Here is a 20,828-nt window from a genome sequence, read left to right on the forward strand (position 1 = left end):
CCTTGTGCAACTGTTTTTTAGATCAGTTTGCTTCTCTGGATACTCCTTAACTATACAAGCATTGATGATGCAGAGGACTTTATAGAAATAGGTTGTGGAGCTTATTTGGTAGGAGTCAGGGAGATTATTTTGGTGGCAGCAACAGTGTAGGCTACATCAGTTAATGCCATTTGGGGAATACCCCCAGCTCTCTTATTTTTAAAACGTGATGGTGGAGCATCCTGGGAACCATTTAATGGAGGAATCTGATGAGCAATGGCAGCCAGTAAGATCTAGGTCTCTGAAGGAAACCGGTTGCAGTGTTCGCGAACTCAGTAGTTTTGTGTTCGCAATAATGACACCTCATCAGGCACCGTATCTTGCAAGTGATTTCCGAGTTGGCTGATTGAACTTGGCTATGTGTGCGAGTACAAAAGGAGTTTTGACTGGCAGCATATGTCATTTGTTTGTTACAAGGTAAAGCTCTGTAATGAAAAGTAATGGCTCAGCCGAACTCAAAGTTTGGTAGTTTGTCTCAAACTTGAAACTCAGTAAAACTAGACAAGCCTAATATTATTCCAGATATTGCTGGCAGGATCTCTCAATGACTTCTATATTGTTGTCAATGATGTGAATATTGTTAACATGTGAATGATAGAGCCTTAAGAGAATGAGACTTTTTCCTCTCATTCGAGTCAGTTTATCTATGTTAATATTTCCGTGGCTATGGGCTGGTTGTGAGATGACACTGAAGCTGCCTGTAAATGGAGTGGATCACAACTAAGGCTTCTGCCTGGTCATCAGCGGGGAGACCGCCTAAACCGTCACGGGGATTGTGGTGCACGGCACAACCAACCTATATTGTTCTGTATTGTTCCCAGAGCAGGACCACAGAGCTCGCTTATGCTAAATACAGTATCGAGTCCACTTTTTGCCACACACATAGGCTGTTGACCTGTGAGTGTGCGATTTGTTTTATTTCATTAGGAAGCAAGGGTTTTGCAGGAATCCAGAATAGTAAAGACATGATGCACAATGCTTTGCCCCTTCTACAGCACTTGCTCAAGTCACTGATAAAAGTGACTACCAAAAGAGCTTCTTTCTTTCCTTTTGATTAGGAACAAAGTTTTCTTGGCCTTCTCGAGTAGAAGTGATTTGTGGAGGTCTTCTCTTACATTTCTCGGGCTTTATGCAGTTATGTAGGTAACTGGGGCTTTTGATGCGTGTTTCATTTTTATGGCTCTGGAGCAATAAACTGTGATGTGCCGGGGTGCACAGGAAGGGTGGGTCTCCAAGCTGCGCTGGGTGTGCAGCTTAACTCGGCGTGGCTGGTGAGGCATGCAGAGAGAGGGCAAAGTATGTGGCTTCACAGCACCATGCTCACCAGCACATTTTCTGCACGGTGCAGCTGCAGAGGTGCGTCAGCATGCCTGACAGGCAGCCACAACTTGGTAAAGTGTGTTTTAAACCGTATTTAAGTTTTGCTGCCCCTTTTATTGCTAGGGGTGCCGTAGTTCCTTATCAGGAAGGAGCATGTCCTAGAGCTGAAGTGACAGGGCAGCACGGCGCTGTCGGAGCTCCTGCGTGTTCTGAGAGCACTTTTCTTTACCATATATAGGCATGTACATTGCCGAAGGTCGGGTTTTTTCAACCAATGTCAGTTCCGATTTGCCAGAAACAGGAAGAGTGGTTTGGGGGTACTTCAAGGCACTGTGTTTAAGGCATTCGAAATAAAACAAACTTTGTAATGTCTCGGTGTGCAAATGATAGACAAGTAGGATCTATCTGCGTGTCTTAGAGAATGCCTTGAGAGAAGATTAGATTGCAAAATAAAGGCAAAAGTATGGAAGCCAGGCATATTTATCTCTTTTAAGCTTCTCAATTAGAATTTACTTAACCCTTTTTTTTTTTAACTTTATGAAATCAGAATGCTTGTAGCTGATATGAAGGCAGCATTCAGTTTGACTTAAACTGAGAAGGTGAATCTGCGTGGCTCTGCGTGAATCTGCATAGCGATACCTGACTTGAATTTAAACCTGCAGTGATGACTGCAACAGGTCTGCATAGGAAACTCGGGTACAGAGAGTGCCTGCAGTATGAACGCTTCCCTTCTCAGTGTTTTCAGAAGGCTGTTTTCAGAGTAACTTCCTTTCAGCCTGTGTATGTCTTGTGCAGGTCGATGCTGAAAGTTGTAAGAATTTGCATAAAGTTTCATGAGAATGTAAAAGATTGGATTTTCAGCATTCAGCGAATTAAATATGGCAAGTGTGCAATTCCACAAGTAGGCTTGTGGCAAAAGCTGTTTGCGAGGTCTGTTTCTTATGAACCTTCATCGTCAAATGTCCTGTCACATTCTGGCAAGCGGCTTGCAGACTCGTAACTGAGAACAGTGGCTGCAAATCTGATTTTGGAAACTACAAAACATTGTCATTAAATTTCTAAAAAACACCTACAGTTTATTTGGGGGGGAATAGGGTAGCAAGTTCAGAAACTAACAATATTTTCTCAGTCTTGGAGTTTGAGCTGTTTTTGAAAGGAATACTCAGATGTAATCTACTTTCCTTTTTTTACTGACATACCAAGCTTTTGTACTATGTAGAGAATTTGGAGTTCTCCTGAATGTCTTTTTGTCTTTTAGATTTTTAAAGTCCTATCTTGTTTCTCTTTGGCAAATCAATTGGTCTAATCAATTTGTAGTCTTACACAATATATTAAATAACCAGTGTTTGTTTCAATTATAATGTGTCTGATTGAAGTGCTTTCTTTAAATGCTTTTCAGCAAAAATAAGAACAGCTGAGCCCATGGCTTTTTGTTGCCAACAGGGGGAGATCTCCAGCTCCATGAGGCTCAGGAAGGCCTGTGCTTTTATACTTCATCATTAGTCTAGTTTTGGAAAACAGAAACCTGCCTTAGAGCATTTTTTGCACTGTTCATTCTGAGATATCTCTGTGGAAACTAGTGGTAATAAAGAAGCCATAAGTGGTTTTCATCTCATATTTTTTAAATGAGGCTTCTGGATTTGACTTCTATACGTGGGCTTCAAGTATGTAGATTTTGAGAAATATGTTATTTTTTCAGATAATTTGATTTAACTGATGAAGGGAAAATGGTTAATTTTAAACAGGGCAAGTTTCATGAGGGCAAGTTAGCAAAACATGGAAAGCATCTTAGGCAAGTCTGATAAGTTCTGAAGGGATGTTAGTTTACTTGCTTTTGGAAGTACGAATTCCCAATATGTTCATTGCAAATGTGTAATTGTGCATTTCTATCTTTTTAAAATTGGTATTGGAGATGAATTCTTTGGGAGAAAAAAAATGAGGAATTCAATTTGTCAGTAAAACATTTGCTAAAAGCAATGTTTCGGTCAATCTGTCCTGAGGAATCATCTATTGCAGTTGAATTCTTCTGGATGTGTATTGCTCATGCAGTACATATGGCCAGTAAGAATGGGAATATTTCTTAGTACTAAGTGAAAAAGAAGAAAATCAATTTTGCATTACCAGAACAGTTGGAAATGAATGATTGTTGAGGTTATAGTACAGGCTTCTTGTGTTACAAATCTTAGCAATTTAAAATACACTTGTCATTTAAAGTGCAATTTGGATATCCAAATTCTGCTTAATTTCAAAAGGTCTCACTTTGTTGCTGCTAAGTCACCAAGTCTAGAACTGATGGAACCTTTTGTTTCAAATAAATATATTTCTATGGTCTCTATAGGTGTCGCTTCTCTGTGCCCCCAAGGAAGCCCAGCCTTGGCAGGAAAAGCAGTGCAGTCTTCACCTGAATTTGGGTCAGAACCTAGAAACTTTGTTCCCTCACCTGAATTTTTAGGACAGAGCTGAGCCAGTCCAGTGGTTTTAGGTATCAGTTTGTGAGTGTGAAGGCCTGGGCTGCAATCTGAACCCAGACGCCTTCAGCTGGTTATTTGGTAAAATGTGCTGGCAAGAGAGCCTGCAGCTGCCCTCTACCCCCTTCTCCCATAAGCGCCCTAATAGCAGGTTGCTTGTGCCTTTCTTTTGGATTGCTAAACACTGAGCTGTGTTTTTCAGAGTGCCCTGACGTCAGCAGAAGAGGCAGGGAGTGTGACCTGGCTTGGGAAAGGCGCCTAGGCTGGTGGCTGGAGGAGTTCTCTGGCAAGCGCAGATGAGTTTAAATTTCTTTGGATCAAGGAGGCAGTCCAGGATGTGCCTGCTGCTTATCTGCTTATTGGGCAAGTGCTCCAATAAGTTGCCATTAAAAAGAAAAAGAAGCTTTCACCTTCTCTGTCTCCATTTTAAGGAAACAGTAAGCCATGTGGAATTCATCTCTGTATAATGCAGTTTTGTCTTTATATGCAAAACGGAGATTTGGTTTAAGTATCTGAGTAGCAGATAAAGTCTGTCTGCAGTCCAAAATGCAGCATTTAGTCTAGAAAGAAGGCTGGAATTTGACAGCCCTTGTGTTTCCCTTAGGGAGCTCTCAGTGGCTCTGTGCTGTCTCCTGGTTCCCTGGCATCTCACCAAGCTTCGCATCCTGCTCCTGGCGCAGCCGGGCTGGAGACACTTGCCTGAGACTTGGGCCTTCCAGTGCATAAGCTGTACCTCCCAGCTCCACATCCTGTGGAGACAGGACTGAGGGGGCCAGAAATGCGGTACAATTGCAGTGGTGTTCCCCTGTACGTGAACGGCTACCTAATGTGAAGGATCCTAGGGAGCCTTGAATTTCTCCTCAACTTAGGTGACTGAAGTGTGAAGATTAGTAACGTCTGCTGTTTGGAGTTAAAGTTAGGAAAATCATGTTTAAATTTTGATACTTGGAGCCCTAGCACTGTTAAGAGGAAAAGAATGAATGAAATTGTCTGCTGAGCGCTGTTCCCCAAGGAAGGTAATAGCTGAAATGTTTTGAGGCTCCTTTGCATCAGTGAAGTGACTTTGAGTTCCTTTTGCAGGCAGGTGTGGCTGAGCTCAGGAGCACCCTGGAGAACTGATCTGATAAGAGAAAAGTCACCTCTCTCCTCTGGCTGCCTGAGCAGCAGTGTGTGTTGGTGCAGGTGCAAGGTGCAAGGAGGGAGGAAGCCGGGACTGCTTTTCATGGCAGCACTGACTCATGGCACAGCATGAGGTTATGGCTGAAGGCAGTTCCCTGAGGACTTGCGTTAAACCCTTGGGTTTTCAGACCTTTATCTGCTCATACTGTGGGTGCTTTGGTAGATGCTAGAAAAATTACGTGCTTTAGTGTCTCCACAAGTATTTTTAACCTTCTTTAATCTGTGGTTTAACTGTGTAACTGTGGACCTTTCAGAAAGTGTAGAAACATAGGATGTGTTGTGAAATGAAAACCGTGAAGTTTGGCACTCTCAGAATCAGTTTGTAGATTCCCAGGTATTCATGGGACGAAAGTTGAGGTCTATTGTGAACATATTAACTATCCTATTTGTCCCATTATTCTTTCCTTTACCGTAATACAAAATGTATGAGTGACTCAGTTCCTTCATATCTACTTCCAGTACATATAATGTACTGTATCTTGCTTGAAGAGATAGAACTTCATGTTCTGCGTTTCTTACAAAGACAAAATAGTTAAATAATGTGAGCAAATATATATATATATATATAAGGGATTTTTGTGCTGCCTTATCTGGGCATTAAAATTCTGTAATTATTTTTATATTTAAGGTGCGTATAGCTGCAAAATTCATAATTCATGCTCCTCCTGGGGAATTCAATGAGGTATTCAATGGTGAGTATGTCTGCTCTGTCCATGCATTTAAGATGTATATACTCAGAACTGTGTTGAAAATGTTGCTTTCTTAGTTTCTTGCATTTCATGCAGCTTATTTCGAGAAACTTATTTGCTTTAAGAGCTATGCAGCTTTTTTAGCTTGGCATAATAATCTTTGCATTTAAATTCCAAACTGTCTTGTGACTGCAGAAGTGGAGGAAAATACTGTTGTTCTTAGTAATGTGAGGATGAGTTTTCTTTCTGTTTTTAATCAGTCATGTGTTAGTTTTTAGGTGTTTGATTTAGGAAACACCAATCTTTGATAGATTAAAACTGTATTTTTTCAAGTAAAATTAAAATAACTGAGAAAAAAATAAAAGGAGTATTATTACAAGTATTTAGTCTTGCATATACACAGGTCTTTTGTTTAAAATCACAGTGAACATTCGGTATTTAATTCTCTGCAAACATTTTTAAGCATTAGATTCTGACCTTCTGAGCAAGAATTTGGGCATACCATGTCCTTTAATATATAGATAAGTTGTAATGAATGTTTTTGAACTTTTTCGAAGGGCCTCTTTTTTTTCAAGTTTGTCATGTCTGTCTTGTGCCAAGATACACTGGGTCTGTTCTGCACCTCTAAACTATGAGTAGCCCTGATTCTACAGATCTTTTGCAGAAGTGAGCTTAGCGTACTTGTAGTGAGCAGGAGACTGGAGAGAGTTTGAATTTTTTTTAATCTGTTATGTTTAAAAGATCAGAGCTTCAATTAAACTGTTACCAACTGATTATTATTTAAGCTTAGTTTGTAATGTCTTAGTGAAGTAAGCCATCGTGAGCAGCTCACTAACCCAACTCTGTGAAGATGACACATTTTTTCATAGCAGTGCTGTTAATTTCTGGCCTTAAGTTCACTCGCACATCACACGGTAATGTATTATAGCGCAGGTGGTTGTAGCTAACAAACATTTGTAGCTAACAAACATTGTCTTAAATGTCCAACTGGAATCTACTTATCAGTGTTGTAAATATTAAAAGCATCGAATTTGAATCAAAGCAATTTCTTTAAAACAACAACAAAAAAGCAAGCCTAAAATTTCTCTTTAAATTTCTGAGTTTTTTGAATATTGAAAAATACTTCAAAGGTATCCTAGGTATATTGCTATATGTTATTACCTTCTGTGATTTGGAAATACTCAGAAGAGTTAGAAATGTCATAGATGGACTTATGAATTCTTTAACTGCTGTCCTTGAAAGTTGAATGTTTTAAATCCTGATTCGTAGGTGAACAGGATTTTTTTTCTTCTCTCTAATGCAACTACATACAAGAAATAAAAGCAGCAGAAAGTAGTGCCTAATAAGAAGTGTGTAAATAATAACTTACTGTCTAGTACATCTGAAGTCATTTTGAGGATGACTGTGGTTGTATGTTTCTTATGTATGAGTTCTATAGTTTTCTTATGTATGAGTTCTATAGTTGTATGTTACTGTACTGTGATTAGTAATTTTATCTTACTATTTTTATTCTTGTTTCCTTATGACAATTAAGTGCAATGCACACTGCAACATTAAGAGTGGTCAAGATATAGCAATCATTACAGTCAACATCATGTGTCTTTTGAGTAATTCACATCTTAAGTGATCTTATTTGAATCTTCTACTCTTTTCATTTCAAGCTTCTCTAAAAAAAATAGTTCGATGGATTCCTAGAGCTGTCACAAAACCTGTAGGGTTTGGCTTATATCTGCTTACCAGATTTTTTTCATTTTAAGAGAACCATTTCTGTACTCTTCTTCAGAAATCATAACCGTGAAGTGTGAAGCTCTGAGTTTCCTGCCTAGTGAACCTGTGTAGGTGGGGCCTGGCTGGAGAGTGGGGTGTTGGCTGGTTGTTAATGCGACTGAATTATCTGCCTGAATTAACCCCATTTTTCCTTTGCAAATGCCTCCTTCCAGATGTTCGGTTGCTGCTTAATAACGACAATCTTCTCAGGGAAGGAGCAGCCCAGTAAGTACTCAGATGCATAGAAGAAAAGTGTCCTTCGCTAATACTTTCACTGCCAGTGAGTGATTTGCTTAAAAAGATGTGTGATTGGGAAGTAAAAGCCTGTTGTGTGCGTTGTCAGACTTTTAATCAAGATTGAATTCTTGGCACAGGGGAAATAGTCATTTGAATAACTGTCTTGGAAATGGGGAACCTGAATTTTGGAACTCTTCACCACCTTTTCGAATTGGATTTTATGTTTCTTGATAGATGTTATAGGCGCTAGACCCATCTAAAATATACTACTTATTTAGACCCTACTTTTTACATCAAAACGTTAAGCCTGCTGTATTTGGCACCAAAATTCAACTGATCTGTAAGAATGGAGATGTCTAGCTTAGGAAGTTGGATAGCTGTGGAATTCAGATTGTATTTATTCCTTCACTTTCTGTGAATTACTGTAAAGCTTGGGTCTATTTATATCAGGCTAGGCTACTTTTGAACATGAATCTTGATGTAGAGGTCGACATCTGTAATACGAGCTCTGAATGAACCAAGATGGCTCCAAGATTAAGGGCTTGCTGGAGTGCAAAACACTGATACCGTTTTGGCTTTGACACACCACTGCTTAGGTTTCACAGCAATTAAGGAAAAAGATGGTGCTTAATGCATGTTTTTGTTGTTTGTTTTTTTCCTTTTGTAGTGCATTTGCACAGTACAACCTGGACCAGTTTACTCCAGTAAAAATTGACGGTTACGATGAACAGGTAGGAATACAAAGAAATATTTGTGATGTTCCTTAAATTATTAAAGATGTTTTGAACATACATCTTCTCAAGAAAATGGGAAGGTGCATGTCTTCTCTGTAATTCACTGCAATTATGATGCTCCAGTACTATTGTCTATCGTTTTGTTAAGCTAAGCATTTAGAGTACCTAAATTAACTTTACATTTTATTCTACAGTGCTGTCCTGAAATTAGGTGGAACTGATACAGAACTATACATACTGTTTGCTCTATCTGTAGTACTGAAAGACATAAACTTATATTTATTTATTTATTTACAGCAAAAGGATAGGATTCAGGATTTTCTGTGACATGTTAGCCGCCAACTCTGTTTTTTTGTGCAGACTTTGTTTTAAATGTTAGTCTTTGATTGAATGTGAGTAATTCCAGTCAAATGTACAATACAATTATACTTGACAGGGTATTTTTTCATCATTATTCAGTGATAAGTGTTGTTAACTAAAATTTTGCAATACAGGTTTTGATAACAGAACATGGTGATCTGGGAAATGGAAAATTCTTGGATCCCAAGAACAAGATTTCCTTTAAATTTGATCACTTAAGAAAGGAGGCTACTGATCCTAGGCCCCATGAAGTTGAAAATGCTATAGAGTCCTGGAGAAGTTCAGTTGAGACAGCAATGAAAGCGTATGTTAAAGAACACTATCCAAATGGTGTCTGCACAGTAAGTACTAAAATAACCACTGTATTATTAGCATAGCATAGAGTAAAAGAGAATTTTCTTCATAAATATGACTCAGTAGAATTTTCACCCTTTATTGTGCTTTTCTGGTCATTCAAGGAAAGTTAAAATTTGCTCTTAAAAGGCTACTAGCACAGTTATTCTCTTTCCAAGTGTACTGTAAGACTGTAGGATTTTCAAATCTCTGTCCTCTTATAATAGCAAAGTTACTTAGCGTGGTGATGTACTTTTAGTCTTATTCATCAGATCTGTTTTTAAGAACCATGCCAGTGTAGTTGCTGATGGTATTTTAAATTCCGTTAGTAGAGATTGGGTTGAGGAACTTGCCATTTGCAAATCCAGTTTGTCTGATCTTACTTTGACTGTCATGAACATTTACAAGTTAATTCCTAATACCAAATATATGTAAAGTCAAGTGAAATTATGTGACATAATTATCCTCCCATGTGGAAAAGAGAGGGCATGGCTCTATTATTGAGTCATGAAATGTAAGCAATTCTGCTACAAGAATTTTATAGGGATATAATTTCTACAAGTAAAAATTTTACTTGTACTAAATCAAGAAGATGCAATCAGTTTCAGCTCTAAGTAATTAGTCCAGTCAAGAGATCATACAGGTAAACAAGAGAAAGCTTTAGAAGTTTAATATTTTAGCTATTACCAGTGGGTGGTTTCTATAGGTTATTAGGTTTTGGTCTAGTCAGTGAAGAGTTAAACAAGAAATTCTTTGGGTGAGAGGTCAATTTATTAAAGCATTGAGGCTTTTTGTAGACTATGGAAGACTGATCCCATTAACTCTGGCCCCATGTCTGGTTACTTTGGAAATTCTGAAGATGCAGATGCCTGTCAGTTCACTGACAAAACTGTCAGTAAAGCCAACTACTTGATAAATAGGAAATGTAGTAGAGACACAAGCATTTTATTACTAGGATCAGTGGATTCTCATAGCAGCTTAAAATAGAAGCTGTGGCTGTGGACCAGAATAGCACTTCATGTGCTTTTAGGAGCCCTGTGACTACGTGAAGTTCAGCAAACTGATCTGATGGTAGCTGTCCTTTTCTTTGCATTAACCTGCCAGAAAACTAAGCTCATAAAGAAATGCATATTTCCCTGCTGAGTTAGCAATCAGAATTGGAGTCCTGGGCAGTCAGATGTGGGCCAGAGCTGCTGTAAAGGAAAACAGGCTGCATGTTCAATTGAGTTTCTCCTTAGTATTGCTTGGGTTTGGAGGACAAAGCAGAAAAAAAGGACCAAAACTGCTCTTTTTATCATCTTTCTACCAGTCTGTAAGGGTATATAGCACCAAATAGATGCAGATTAACTAGTATTTGAAATAGATCTGTTAATAAGTATTTTCATAGAAGTCATTGCTATATGCTTAAATTTCCTAGTTGCAGAAAAACGTTAGTTCACAGTAAAATAAATTTTAGATCATTAATATTGACCACGACTGTGGTATTTGAGATTTTCAAATCTTAAATTTTTCTGCTTTGGAATGTGTGCTTTTCTGTTTAATATGCTGATAGTTTTGTAAAAATGATAGTGGTTATAAAATTTAATATTGCTGTATTACACATTGGAACTATAATCAGACTAGACAATTCTAAGCAATTCGAGCAGTGCATACTGAGACTTACATTCTGTTCCCTTTTTTCATTTCTAAGGTATATGGTAAAACAATTGATGGACAGCAGACCATTATTGCATGCATAGAGAGCCATCAGTTCCAAGCAAAAAATTTTTGGTAAGTTTTTATGTTGATGCAAATACAGTAAACAAAGTTACTGTACTGTTGCTAATACATGCATAATTCTAAGTTCAGAAACCTTGAATATGACTCTATCTATTCCTCCATATATAGAGTCCTTTCTTTGTAAGAAGCAAAACAGAAGATTGCACAAATCCTGTTTTGCAGAACTTCCACAATTTTCCAATTTTACTTTCCAATGAATCTTTCTTACAGCTCTTCATTGAATATTGCTCCAGACAGTCTATATTATTCTTGAAGGTTTATCCTGGGTTTACTATGTACCATGACAAGAAAAAAAAAAGTGTGTGTGTGTATATATATATATATGTATTGTAATCTTTAGCTGTACTGGTTCGTGATGTCTGTATCTGTACAATGTCTGTGTCTCTGTGGGCAGAGCAATGAATCAGCACATACGAGAAGAAATTTGGAAGTGGTTACCATGCTTTTTCTTCAAGCTGGTCGTGGAAACATTCTCTTGCATGATTTTGGGGATGTTCTGGATTCATTTGGATAGCCAGAGCAGATGTGAAGTCTGCTACAGAATGTCATCTTGTAATTCTCAATATCCATAGTTTGTTTCTCTGTTTTCTAGTTACCTCTTAACCCCTTTGGTCTTGGCTTTTTTTAGGGTGCAAAAGTGATTGCTTTGCTCGCTTCTCTACTGCTATAATTTAAATAATTTAAACTGTTTGGGTGTGAGTGCTTTATGTGGACTGAGTGGAAAGGGCAAGTGAGGAACTGGGAAGGAGGAAAGAAAAAGCAGAGTAAACATTAAGTGCTTGAGGAGAGTCCTTGCTAGCTAATAGCTAATTTTGTTTCCCCTTCCACCACTCTTTTTTTTAAAGTGAGCTATTTTTCTGAAACACGTGTATACCATGAAGTGTCTGAGGGAACATGTTGCAGGGAATAACTGGTTACCTTTCAAATCTTTTTTTTTTTTTTTTTTTTTCTTGATGAAAATTTAACACCCACAGGAGCTTTCAAAAAGAGAACTTTCACTAACTGGATTCTATTCACTCTAGAGGAAAGAAGGAAGTATATCAATTGCTTAGGCAAAATACTGAAGAAAATGCAAAATGGTCAAATAAAAATGTTTCTGTCAAGTAAGCAATACTTGATAGGGAGAAAAGGTGATATTTTTCTTTTTCTTTCTTTTTTTTTTTAATCCTCCTGTAAAGCAGTCTACCTAGAAAGATGCCCAGTAAAAAGAAAAAAACATCCTTATTATGATCTCCAAGGCCCAGTGGCTAGAACAAACATTTCAGAGCTTACGTCTAGGTGAAAGCAGGGCTTAAGGTACTTCCAAATGAAATTGCAGATACTATGTAGAAAATTCCTTACTGGCACCACTACATGTTTCTGTGTTCCCTAATGCAGTGGTTTGTGCTTGGTGAAATTCCACTGTGATGACAGAGTGAAAATGACTTGTTCTAGTTTGCATCTTTTAGAGAAAGAAAATGGCCTAAAGATTATCATTTAATCAAAGTCTTACAGTAAATTAAAACCTTGTATTGGGTAGAAATAAGTCCTGCCTAATGAACCAAACTGTTAATGAATTTGGTGATGTACTCTGGGCTGAAGGATGTTTCCCATGATCTGGAGTGAACTTTGGGTTATTTAAATATTTTAGGTTTTAGTTTTATTTGCTGTGCTGCATCAGCTTGATACTATCTTTAGCAATCCCATGGGTACCAAATGAAAATGCAGAAAACTCTGTTATATATAAATACTTGTTCAACCATGAGTCTGTATCAGTAAAATGCTTTGCACATAAACTATCCCATACACTTCAAATTGAATATGCACAGTTCATAAATATATTTTAGCTCTTATATAAAGAGGAACACATATGCAACAGTTTGATAGATAAAAATCTAAAGTTCCTGAGGCTGCTCTTTAAAGAAAATTATGGTCAGATATCTCCGAGTTCCTAAAAGGTCAGATATCTCTGACTATGTTCCTAAAAGTTTTACAAAGTAGTCAAATTATTCTTTTTAGCAAAATATGCATTAATAAAACCTCATCAGATTTGGGGCTGGGGAAATGGATTCAAAATTGACGAGGCTTCTTAGCCAGTCAGTGCTGTGCCAGTTTGGTGGATAATGAAAATATGTGACATCCCCAAGAAAAATTCAGTAGCAGCAAATAAAGCAGAGAGGTATTCTGTTTAATGTAGAACACTTCATACAGAAGGATGCCACTTTATTTGAGCACGCGCGTGTGTGTGTGTGTGTGTGTGTAGGCATATATATATTTATATAAAATGTCAAAGTAGATCCATTGGTATCCGGTAGCATCCAAGTTCTTATATCTCCCTGTGTCGGCTGCACTTGAATCTACACCTACACCTAACATGTAAAACTGTCTTTCCTTTAAGTGTAATTAAAGGAGAAATTGAGACACAGCCACAGCGTCGTCTTAATATAGCTCTAATGTAACCACCTAACCCACTAACCTAACTAGATCAAAAATGTCTAGTTTGCAGGAAAGAAATCGGGTGAAACTACAGTCTGTCCATGCTGTGTTCTGGATGAAACTCCCTTTAAGCAATTTGGTGTAAAGGAAGCAGTTGCCATTCTGGAACAAAAATGAATGAAGAGCTGAAAGCCCTACTAACAGCTTAGTACTGCTGAAAGTCTTGCTATTCAAATGCCTTTTATTTAAAAAAAAAAAAAATGCAGCCTGATGTTTTTTGCTTAAGTGTGACTTTGACTCAGGAGGAGATTGAGGATGTAGAAATAAAATGTTGACTATATATACCTAATTAAAAAGGGAAAGAGTGTTTGACTCCTTGGATTTTTTTTAGAAGCTAAGTCCTATTGTTAAAAGGTCCTTACTTATAAATTTTCATGGCTCTTGTCCAAAAGAGAGGATAAATATTCCAGAAAACAGTTCTTTTCCTTGATTGGCTGTGGGGCTGAATGTTTATTTACAGCTTGAAAGGTTCTCTGCCTGTGTATTGGGTGTTTCATTCTCTGTTTTCCTTGTTTTATTTTTTATTTTATTTTATTTTTCTCCTGACCAATAGGGTGAAAACAAATTCTCAAAGTTGACCACTTTGCCTAAAAGAGTTTTCTTTGCCTCACTTGCATCTGATTTCCTCTTTTAAAGGAATGGCCGCTGGAGGTCAGAATGGAAGTTTACGATCACCCCTTCAACCACTCAAGTGGCTGGCATCTTGAAAATTCAGGTATATTTGCCCATGTTATTTTCTTAATTAAGCGCTTTATTTTATCCTCTTTGGTAAGATCTCCACTTACTATCAAGAGAGTCTGAGGCCAGTGTGTTAAATATTACAAGAAAATTTGAGGTCCCAAATATAGCAAGTAGAGATACCTATTCAGTGTGTTTAGCCAATTAATTGTGTACGAATCTAATCCTTTCAAGTAAGTATTTAAGTGCTGATTCCAATGACCTTGAATGGGCCCTCTTGCAGTTTCCTGTGCTGTGAAGTAGCATTCCTGTTTGCACAGATGCTTCTTGAGGGTAGGTGTTTTGTGATGTAGAACTACTGATTTTATTTATTTTTAAGTGATAGTAACAGTCTTTAGTGTATTATTCATCCTACTGTTTAGAAGGATGGGAACCTTTGGTTTTAGTTATTCCATTATCTGAAACTTTTCAACCCAAATCATCTTTGTTCAGAACTTGCCCTTCCTATCAACTTTAGAGAATTCAGAAAGGAGATGGTGTCCAAGCAGGAATGCAAGAATCTTGAGACCAAAGAAATGATGACTGTCATGTGGGAGGCAGCAGGATTAGGCATCCTGGTCCGATTCCCAGGATATGTACACATTCTGCATGAGTTTAAGACAGTAGGAAATGGTCTGGCTTTCAGCATTATATTATTTCAGAAGAGTGTGGAACCTAGCAGGCACAGAGTCAAGTCCTTTCTCCTACTCTGTAAGGACAAACTGTGCAACAGCAGAGTGTTCTGCTGGAAGTGAAGCTTCCCTGATGCTTGGCATGCTCACACTGTGCCTGAAAAACAACTGATAGGTGTCCTGGTTCGAAATACTACCTGCTGGATAATTTTATTGTTATCCCTTCTTACTTAGCCTTTCCGAAGAAGTTCTCTTCATAAACATCATCCTTCTTGGCTTTGCCTGAAGCCAGACCTAGTGTTACAGAAGGATGTCGCTGTGAGGAACGCATGTACAGAGCTGTTACTTATCATGTTTCCTGAAAAGGAATAACACGTCCCAGAAATAGATTTCACTTTTCATCCCTGTTCCTCCCAAGTATGTTCACTAAGACAGTGACTCGGTGAGACACATGAGACTTGTGCTGATGTCGGCTTTAGAGCACGAGGCAGGTTGGACTCTCTGCAGGAGGTTCTGATTAAGTTGCTGGGGGAACTGGACTTTAGTCCTACTGTTTCTTTGGGAGATCCCAACTTCGTACTGAGTGAGCACACCTTGCCTCAGAGGCTGCTTTGTTTGAGATGCTGCTTAAGGCACATCAGTATGGAAAGATATCCACAGTATCCACAGCTTCTTTACTGTCTTCCTTCAAAGATATTTAAATACCTTAAATACACTTATATTTAAATATATAATTTGTCATATTCCTACATGTTGTTTTTTGTAAAACTTAACATATTTTTGTCTACCTTTTTATAGGTTCACTATTATGAAGATGGTAATGTTCAGCTAGTGAGCCATAAAGACATACAGGATTCTTTAACAGTGTCCGTAAGTAAACTTTTGAGACCTTAATGTGTATGTCAAAGTGGCTTTTTAATTTTGAAAAAGAGGCAAAGCTTAAAAATATAAGAAATTTGGGGACAAGTTTGCTCTTCATGAATGGGAATCCATGTTTTAATTGCTATAAAATATTATGTAATATTATATATAATTTGATATATAGTATTATGGCTCCTACCTAACATGTAGTTACTGAAGGAAAAACTCAGATGTCTGAAGCCCTTGAAAATTACCTTAGTGTGGGCTTGCCTGTGGCTTGTATAAGCTAAATTAACTTTGATTGTAAAGTTTAAAGCAGCTTGCTTTCTGCACTTTGGTTGTATATATTTATTCACTGTAGTCTCCAAAGTGACCTGTGGAGTTGCGTTTTCAACATGGAGTTGAGTTTCACCTACGCGTTAAAATAGCACAAGCCCTTGGAGCGCCAACGTTCTGGAAATAGCGACGCAGCAGCGAGTGCTCCCTGGGCCTTGGGCTCCGTGGGGAGCTGGGGCTGAGCCTCCTGCCTGCAGCAAGACAGAGAGCCCTTTCAAAGCTGCCTCAGCTTGGGAGGCAGAACACACTTTGGATTTAAGGCTTATTATTGTTATTTGCAGTTTCTTTCCAGAAGGGACGTTGTAGTGATGAGGAGTAGTGTTTGGAAATGTGTTTGGGAATAGTCACGGATGCATCCATTAAGAGTAGGTAATGTTGCACTATGAACAGCTGTTATTTTGGAGGTAATATTCTTCTTGCTTAGGAGATCGTATTTGTAAACAGTAATATTTCCTGCTGGAAATACTACTTTATTAAAATCTAAGCAAGTGAGGTTAAACTGACAAAAGGAAATTTAAAAAGCAAATGGTAGAAGCTTTTGTAGCTTCATGACCAGATCATCAATAAAGAACATTGTTCATTGATACAAAGCAAGGCTTGTTAGCTTTTCATTTGCAGTAGCAGCATGAGGAATGGGGGGAATGTTCTACCAAGTGATAACACTTCTGGAGCTGTAGACATAAAATTACTTCTGACCCCAAAGGAGAGGGATCTGTTTAGTCTTTCATTCAACCAACAGTTGTTTTGGTGAAATTATGTGGGAAGTTCCCCTCTCAGTAGCTTTTGCTTCATCTTTTGTACTGGAAGTAGCTTAGTCCAGTTCTGCCATTTGAACAAATGGCAGAAGAACAATGAGTAGAAAAGCATTTTTTTCTTAAGTTTCTGTCCATCTCCTGATGGGACGAAAGCCATGATGTTGCTGGTTGCAGTGTGCAACCTTGGACCTGCACCTCAAAGGGGCAAAGACAGCACAGACTCTTACATCACATAAAAGGAATGGTAGATGAAAAGGAGCCCCCAGACTTGTCCTTTCTTTGTATGGCAGTTTTCTCTCTGCAGCATGTAACTGATATAACTGACATAACGTAATGCTCTCTCTGCAGCACGTAACTGACGTAAACAACAAGAGTTCTCTTGCTTATGCAGCCGTGAAGTTGTTTTGTCCAGTTGGTCTCTACCTTCCCCTGTTCCTGCTCTCCTGTTAGGTGCAGTTTCATAGAATCTTTGCTTCAGTTTAAGTTGAAGCTACCATAGTCTTCCCCTGGTCACTTAGTCTGGTCCCTTTTCTTGTGTGCACTAGTATTTTGTCATTGATGACTTAAGCTCAAAATACTAATCTTGAAGGCCTGAGGAGACCGTGTGGGACCGGAGTGGTCCCTGCTGGTGGCATGTTCAGGAGGAGCAGGCTCTTAGGAAGGTCTGAGTTCTGAAATTCATGGCACCTCGCTTATTACTGACTCTTCTTTCAAGCTGACTTGTCTGCAGATTTGACTCTAGTGGGTCTCTGGGGCTTATAAACCAAACAAACCAAAAACACACTTAGAAGCTCAAGGATAAGGCCTCAAACCAAGATGATGTTAGTCAGGATCAGATTTTGGAATGGGGTGAATTGCCTTGTTTTGCAAAACACACTTGTAGATATTTTTAGAAGACCATGTATATAACATAGAGCTTTGTGGCCTTGATTCCTTTGCTAGACGCAAGAAACGTTTCACTTGCCCAAATGTTATTTTGTGCAGCCTTTTTGTTTGCTTTTTATGTTGTGTACTCTTTGATTAACTGAAGTGCTTGAAGCTTTTCAGAATTTGTAGGGAAGTTTTGACATTGATAATGGTAGCATCTGTACTTTACATGTTTTTAGAGATTTACATGTGTGGTGTGATACTTGCAAACACAGTTTTGTTCACAGAATTTTGTTTATTTAACCAAACCAACCATAGTATTTTTAATCAAGCTATTTTTAAAGAGCTTCATGGTAATCTTTATGCTCTTTGCAGTTGGACTGTTTTGATTTATATTTATTTGATTTATATTTGTTATATTACATATACATAATAATGTGTATTTGCTACCATTTAATAGATCTGTGAGCTTTCTGCAAGTGAGTAAACCAATATTGCTTTGTACTTGGTAGATTTGCCTCCCCATAATCTTAGTTTCTACTCTGAACCAGTGCAACAATGAAGTGTAATTCAGATGTAAAAACGTGGCAACAAAGTACGTGGCACGTGTATTGGAAGTATATTTGGTTTAACTGTTTTTAGCCCTGAATTGGTCAAGTATTCCCATGGAGTCCAACTGACATCTTCTGTAGTTACAAGGAGAAAACATAAGTCAGTCTTCATAGAGTCACGCTGTATATCAGGCCTAATTCAGATGCACCTTTTTTTCTAGAATGAAGCCCAGACAGCAAAGGAATTTATAAAAATTGTAGAGGCTGCAGAAAATGAGTATCAGGTGAGTTGGAAACAAGTATTATATCCTTTCTCACATGTAAAAGAATGCTACATACTTAACCAAAGCCAGTATTCTGTAATGAGCAGATATAATTGATTTACTGAAGTAGGAAATCTGGCTTTCTGTTGGTGAAAAAAATCACTAACCCCTTCAGCTTATTTTGTGAAATTTATATGAAGATGTAGTTGTTCACAAATAACAGATTACATATTACTGTTAACTATATCCTCCTTCTCCAAACCTCCTGGTGTTTGCACCCACCTGCTCACCTTTCCATTAGAAGGCATTCTTTGAGAGAAAAAAGTACCTCTCTGCAGTGCCAGGGTGATCAAACAGCAGTGTGCATCTGAGCTTTACTGCGTTCCTTAAGTGGGATTTTTACATACGTTTTGTTCATAGGATGCCCTAAAATAGTTTTGTTACATATGACTGTAAGAGTTATTCACTTCAGTTGCTCATTTTAAAATCAGAAAAGTGTAACTGTTCTAGATATGCTTTGTAGAAGGGGCTTTATGTTCCCTTAGGCCGTGGTAAGTTTCAGACACAGAATAACTTGTTTTGACAGTTTAAAAAAAAATCAGCAAAATTTTACTAAATATGCATTATATTTATGTTTATGCTGTGTTTTGGGCTGACTACCATTCCCACAGAAAAAGGGGATGACTTTGGTATCTGGAATGAACAGAGCTAACTGACCAACACATGTTCGTGTTGCTGATTAACAGACAGAAACACACGTTGTTTAGAGACAGTTTTATTGTGTCTTACTGCAACTTCACACTCTTTCATCCTAGCTAATAGTTTGCTTTCATAACTGATGTTAATGTAGCATATTTTTAATAAACCTGTTTAAGAGCCATCACACCATGTAGTCACTTAACTCGTTATGTAACGTGCTAGTTCTGCTCTTCATGTGTCTTTTTGCTTTGTGTGACTTTTCCTGTGTTTAACAGACTGCTATCAGTGAGAACTATCAGACTATGTCGGACACTACCTTCAAGGCCTTACGTCGACAGTTGCCAGTTACCCGCACCAAGATTGACTGGAACAAGATCCTTAGCTATAAGATTGGAAAAGAGATGCAGAATGCTTAAAATGAACATTGCATGACTGGATCATTTTAGTGTCCTTGTATAAAAATAAAAATTATTGCAAAAAGTATCCGGAACTGTCGAATCACCCAGTCAGCATGGGCTTTTGCCATTGAAAATCACTGTAAGTAGTTTGGTTAGAGCACAAAGCTTAGCTAGTTGACTTTTTTTTTTTTCCTCCTTTTTCTTTCTTTTCAGAGGGTTGCAACTTCAGTGTAGCTGAATACCTTCCTTTAGAGTTTCTGTTGTACCTTTATTTTTTTATAATGAAGAGACCATGCCTTTAGTTTTCAATTACAAAGTAAGAACAGTTTGAAAAATATTTTTGCATACAGTAACCCTTTCTTTTGCTTTCATGTGAAATGGACCCAAAACTTCCTTCAAGAGATCATTAGGGTATGCAGTACTAGGTCAAGCCCAACCTGGAGTTAGCCATAGGTGCCCTTGAAATCATCTATCCTTTCATGGTATGTAAAACTGGGGAAAGCATTTTCTATATTGTTTGAACCTTTCAGAATACTTATTTAGCTAGCTCCGTGTTAACTAAACCTTTTTTTTTAAGGGCCAAGGTCTAATGCTGTTTTAAGATTTTGAAATTAAATAAAAATACTTATTTCAGAACTGCATTTAATGTTTTGTTCCTGACAATTACTTAAATGAGCTCAGATTCCATCTGCCCTCGAGTTTTTTACCGTGAAGCCACAAATGTATTATAACAAGGCATATTGTAATATATATTATCCTGTACTCTTACCGTGTCTGTCAGTTTATTTTTTTTTCTTGGATTGAAATGTACTAAAACTCAATGTGACATTAAAATGCAAATTTTTCTATTTATTTGAGTATCAAATTGCTTCCTGATAAAGCCTATTTTGTGACTTTATATATATTTTTGAAATGCTGCTTAAAGCAGCCACAAAATTGCATATTCTCAGTGTTCGGGAGATTGTAGTATCATCCACTCTTTCCCCATCTCTATTTAAGAAACATCTACATATGGAAGTCAACTTAAAATTTGTAGCTTATGACTTCATATTGGTTGCAAAGAATGCCAGAAACTACAAGACAAAAATAACAAATTTGCCTGGAGAATACTTTCCCTGTCTGATGGATCTGGTATTGAAAAGGGACTTTGGGCTTTTAAGAGCACAGACAAAATCCTTCAGAGATATCTGTTTTAATTGAATGAAAACATATGTTACAAGATGATACCTAATGATATGCTCTGATGGTAAAGAGCTTTTTTTATGTGTTGGGAAGGTAGGTATTTGTGCAGATTTATAAAATAGTGAAGCTCACACACAGGGCTTGTGTATCTTTGTTTACAGCATGAGCCAATTAATCACCTTTCCTT

General features: G+C 37.8%; 1 protein-coding gene across 1 annotated transcript in view; it reads left to right on the top strand.

Moving 5' to 3' along the window:
- The window catches only part of CAPZA2 (capping actin protein of muscle Z-line subunit alpha 2), a 28,774-nt gene extending 8,674 nt beyond the window's left edge, over positions 1-20,100 (top strand). The window contains exons 2-10 of the mRNA XM_088523710.1: positions 5,635-5,698; positions 7,636-7,687; positions 8,367-8,430; positions 8,928-9,134; positions 10,817-10,896; positions 14,017-14,095; positions 15,528-15,599; positions 18,321-18,383; positions 19,337-20,100. Of these exons, the coding sequence (XP_088379836.1) occupies positions 5,635-5,698; positions 7,636-7,687; positions 8,367-8,430; positions 8,928-9,134; positions 10,817-10,896; positions 14,017-14,095; positions 15,528-15,599; positions 18,321-18,383; positions 19,337-19,477 (822 nt within the window). The 3' untranslated portion in view covers positions 19,478-20,100. The remainder of the gene's footprint in view (positions 1-5,634; positions 5,699-7,635; positions 7,688-8,366; positions 8,431-8,927; positions 9,135-10,816; positions 10,897-14,016; positions 14,096-15,527; positions 15,600-18,320; positions 18,384-19,336) is intronic.
- The last annotated feature ends 728 nt before the right edge of the window (positions 20,101-20,828 follow it).

The sequence above is a fragment of the Tinamus guttatus genome, unplaced genomic scaffold, assembly GCF_059628265.1.
Source record: "Tinamus guttatus ecotype Peru unplaced genomic scaffold, ASM5962826v1 Tinamus_guttatus_pri_ptg000018l, whole genome shotgun sequence".
Taxonomy (NCBI): domain Eukaryota; kingdom Metazoa; phylum Chordata; class Aves; order Tinamiformes; family Tinamidae; genus Tinamus; species Tinamus guttatus.